General features: G+C 51.8%; 1 protein-coding gene across 1 annotated transcript; it reads right to left on the bottom strand.

Moving 5' to 3' along the window:
• Nucleotides 1-1,049: 1,049 nt before the first annotated feature.
• LOC123186261 (naringenin,2-oxoglutarate 3-dioxygenase) lies at nt 1,050-3,207 on the bottom strand. The gene is made up of 3 exons (XM_044598046.1): nt 2,727-3,207; nt 1,684-2,112; nt 1,050-1,582 (listed from the first exon to the last, which is right to left on the bottom strand). Exons 1-3 carry the CDS (start codon nt 3,093-3,095, stop codon nt 1,247-1,249), a joined length of 1,134 nt encoding a protein of 377 aa, XP_044453981.1. The 5' UTR covers nt 3,096-3,207; the 3' UTR covers nt 1,050-1,246.
• Between the last annotated feature and the right edge of the window lie 1,225 nt (nt 3,208-4,432).

Here is a 4,432-nt window from a genome sequence, read left to right as displayed (position 1 = left end):
GCCTTACGGCGAGCTGAAATGACGGCATATCAGGACCTTATCACTATGCCCTATGTGCGGGCATGATAACGAGTCATTATCCCATAGCCTGCTAGAGTGTGATCATGCAAAGGGGTTCGGGAGGCGGCTGCTCCTTACTTTGAAATCAAGAAGTCTCAAGATATTTGATCATCAGCTTATAAAAAGAGATGATGTGAACAGATCACTTCGGTGTGGGCAATTTGGCACTCACGCAACAAGTATACACATGGGGAGAAGGAGTACCAACCACTACAGTCAATAATCATCATAGAGGAGATTGTTCGTGCTCTGGAGCTGCCGCCAAGTGTGGAAGTTCACAACAATGGTGTGCAAAAATGGCAGGCCCCAGAGGCCGGATGGATCAAGTTGAATGCAGACGGGGCAACTGATTCAAGGAGTACAGGAGGGGCAGGTATTATTGTCCGAAATGACCAAGGGGCTTGGCTGAGAGCAGCTTGTTTCCGATACGAGGGAGTTACTGACCTACTGTCCATAGAGCTCTTGGCCTCTTGAGATGCGATAAGTATAGCCCCTAGAGATGGGACTTCAACAAGTGGTAATTGAGACCGACTGTCAAGATATTCAGCGCCTATGGGAATCACCAGAGAAAAGTCCATTGGTTATCACATATATTCTATGTGAGTTGAAGGATATGAGTAATTTGCTCCAGGGATTCAAGCTGCGGTTTTCTAGTCGTTCTACGTACTAATGTAGTGGCTCACCGTTTCCCACTTCTGTTGAAACTTTTGATGTAATCCCTGGCTGGCTGGCTGGCTGAGGTTGTTCAGTCACACATGCTTGCGCCTGTTGAATAAAGAGCCTAGGGGCATTGAGCTTCAAAAAAAGAACAAGAAAAAAAAGAGGTGTTGGCCGTTCCAAATGTACGTGGACAACTCATGTGCACACAGCTTAGCGGTTCGTTATCTTAAGAAAAATATAAATCAACAACTCATGTGCCCAAGAAAAGAATGTAGCCCAACCACACGGCTGGGTTATACCAGAAGCCAGTACGAAATGAGTACGCTATATTTCTGCACACGCCAAACTCATGATAACTCCTTATTTACTTAGCTCGGTTCAGTTCCACGCACGACATTATTACAGGTCGAGCTCCTCCCTGCTACACACGTACGGATATTATATGCATAATTTATCTCGTACTTAGGAGAATCAAATCCCACGCATCAATCAATTTAAAATATTTAATCGCGCGCCGCCGGAATGGTCAGGCAAGAATTTCGTTGAGAGACTTGGTGGCCGCCGGCATGGGCGCGGCGGCGACCGCCTGCTGCTGCTGGAGCTGGAGCTGCTGCTGCATCAGCTGGTCCTTGGCCTGCTTCTTGCGCTTGGCGAGGTCGAGGTCGCGCTCCATCTTGCGGCGGTACATCTCGGCGAAGGTGATGGGTTCTTCCAGTATGGGCTCCTCCCCCTCCCTCACCGCCAGCGGCCACACCCTCGCGTCCGGCGCCGGGTTCTGGAACGTCGCGATCGACAGCCGGCTGCTCTCCCCGTTCACCACCGCCTGGTGGTCCGCGTTCTTGAACCTCCCGTTGCTCATGAACTGCATGCACAAAGCACAGTAAATTACAAATGTTCAATTAGTGGTCGATCGATCGAGATGCTAGCATGCATGGCACGGAAGAATATGAAGAGAGTACTGACGTGGCCGTGGTCGCCGAGGTTGACGACGAAGGCGCCGGAGATGGGCTGGACGGTAATCCAGGTCTTGCCGCCGTCGCGGGTGGCCTGAAGGCCGCCGACGAGGTCCTGCAGGAGGAGGGTGATGGTGCCGGGGTCGGTGTGGCGCTTGAGGCCCAGGGTGAGGTCCGGCTGGGGGCAGCGCGGGTAGAAGTTGACCACCACCTTCTGGTCCATGTCAACGCACGCCTTGGCGAGCGCCTCCGATTCCAGGCCCATCGCCTCCGACAGCACGCCCAGCAGCTTGCACGACAGTCCCATGAGTCGCTCGCTGTATCGCTCCACCACCGCGCGCCACCCCGCCGGCTTCTCCGGCCACCGCCCGTAGTCCCTCGCCTTCACCGGGTACGAGAAGTAGGTCACTATCTCCCTCCAGTCCTGCACCGCCTCACCCTGCATCGCCACACAAAATTCTCGTGAGTTTCTTCATCCATGCATGGATCAATTTGTTGGAAGCGGCTACAAGACAGTCGACAGATTTTTTCGAACGGTTCAATCGATTCTATTTTAACCATTGGATCAAAATCTAACGTCCAGCCTTCGTTTTCAACCTTGCGCAGCTTGCTCTTCTTCCTCACATACTGTCTCACCCAACCACCCCACGGACCACCGGCCGAACCGCAGACCACCACTGCCTGTCAGCGGCGCTCCAGCACTGCCTCATCGCCTCGCCCTTCCCTCAACATCCACCCACCGCCATTCTAGCACTGCCCCCACCGCCATTCTAGCACCGCCCTTAGCCATCCCTCTAGCCCCAGCGATGGCCGTTTTTTTCTCCGGCAAAGCCCCACCACTGCCGTCCACTTTGAATCCTAAGATAGATAATGGGGTGATGATGGCAAGTCCCTTCCTTCTCTTCGACGAGGCCATTCTTCCTTCCTTTATTCAAAACCGACTGACTGCAATCTGTTTCATCTTAATTTTGTATAGTATTAAATCATTTTACCTGGCATGGCATGCATGTGCGTGTGTACCCGCCAAAACAAAAAAAATAAATGCGTGTATACCTGCAGGTGGCTGGAGACGATGAAGCCGCCCTTCTTGCCCCCGGACATGTCGTACCGGAGCTTGTCCTCGGCGGGCAGCGCGAAGAACTCGCGAGAGAGGCGTGTCATGTCGGCGATGAGGTCGGCGTCGACGCCGTGGTCGACCACCTGGAAGATGCCCCATCCCTCGCAGGCCGCCGCCACGCGGTCCCGGATCTCGGCCCGGCGCGCGCCGTCGATGCCGTCGAGCGAGATCACCGGCACCGCATCGCTGAAGCGGTCGTGCGCCACCTTGGGCCGCTCGTCCTCGTCCCGCACGAAGGACGGGCGCAGCGTGGCCTCCCCCCACGCCGCCGTCGGGAGGAACGTCTCGTTGCTCACCGGCGCCATCGATCCGCACTCCGGGGATCGTCCGCTTGTGTCGCGGCCGGCGTCTGTCTCGTATGATGGTTTGTTTCTTGAAGGGCTAGCTCGGTCGTTTGGGCTGTGGTTTTCTGGACGTTGTACGCACGCGGATATATACGGCCGGGAAGAGGGCATTGTGTATACTACGTTGGAAGATGAGGGGCAGACGCGACCTGCAAGTCGCGCGTGCGCACGCAACTAACCAAGGAAGTCGCCCTCGGGCACTCGTGTTAGGTGCGCAACTAACCGGGCCGCACCCATGCATCCATCCAGCCGTATCGATCGACCCATATACGCACAACACACACATCACACGCACACACACTACTAGACACCCGCTATACACCAACCAAGATCTACAACCTATACATCACCACACGTCATCTTGTAGACGTGTGAGCTACTACCTCCGTCTAGGTGAATAAATCACTCGCGTGGTTCTAGGTCATCGATTTGAGGATTTAAATATGTGTTATATGTCATGAAAAGTATATCACTAGATTTTTACAATAATGTAGTTTCTAAATATATATCTTTTGTCACATATAATACATATTTAGATAGTTAAATCGTCAACCTAGAACTATGTGAATGACTTATTCACCAAGACGGAGGTAGTACCCTAGATGAGACACCCACATCGATCCCAGAGATCGATCTTGGGCGGGCTGGGTGGCCACCGCCACAACCAATCATCGAGCCACGAGCTCATCTTCGAAAATTAACTACTTCCTCTGTTTCTAAGTATAAAAGTCTTTGGAGACATTGGACCACATACGAAGTAAAATGAATGAACCATATATTCTAAAATGCATCTATATACATCCGTATGTGGTCTATAGTAAAATCTCTACAAAGACTTATATTTAGGAATGAAGGAAGTAGTTAAGAGCGATCGACATGCATGTTCTTTTTTTATTTTACGGGTGACATGCATGTTCTTGCCACATCAGTATATGGGGCAATGCAGTGGCGGTGCCAGCATAAAAAAGTTGTGGGTTTGACCCACAAAAAAAAGTTGTGGGTTCAACAGCCCTGGTCCTCAGATTTTGGGGTCCCAAAGCAAAATTAGAATGTAGGCCCCTTATTTTAAAATTATTATTAAAGATAATGGCATCAAACAAAACTAGAGTTATACCATCTCTGAAATTGCGTCCTTGAGGTGGTCTTTGTGCACGATGCGGCCTCCTATTGGCAACTCGTCATTCATTGTGGTCGCGTGAGGGAGCGATCAGGTGTGATCGAGAATATCCGGCTAGGGAGCATAGGAGATCAAACGTCGACTGATAGGCAGCCAGACAGGGGTGATTGTATATGACGTC

This window comes from Triticum aestivum, chromosome 2A (assembly GCF_018294505.1).
Source record: "Triticum aestivum cultivar Chinese Spring chromosome 2A, IWGSC CS RefSeq v2.1, whole genome shotgun sequence".
NCBI lineage: Eukaryota > Viridiplantae > Streptophyta > Magnoliopsida > Poales > Poaceae > Triticum > Triticum aestivum.
The sequence above is the reverse complement of the archived record's forward strand: the minus strand, read 5'-3'. Positions and strand labels throughout refer to the sequence as shown.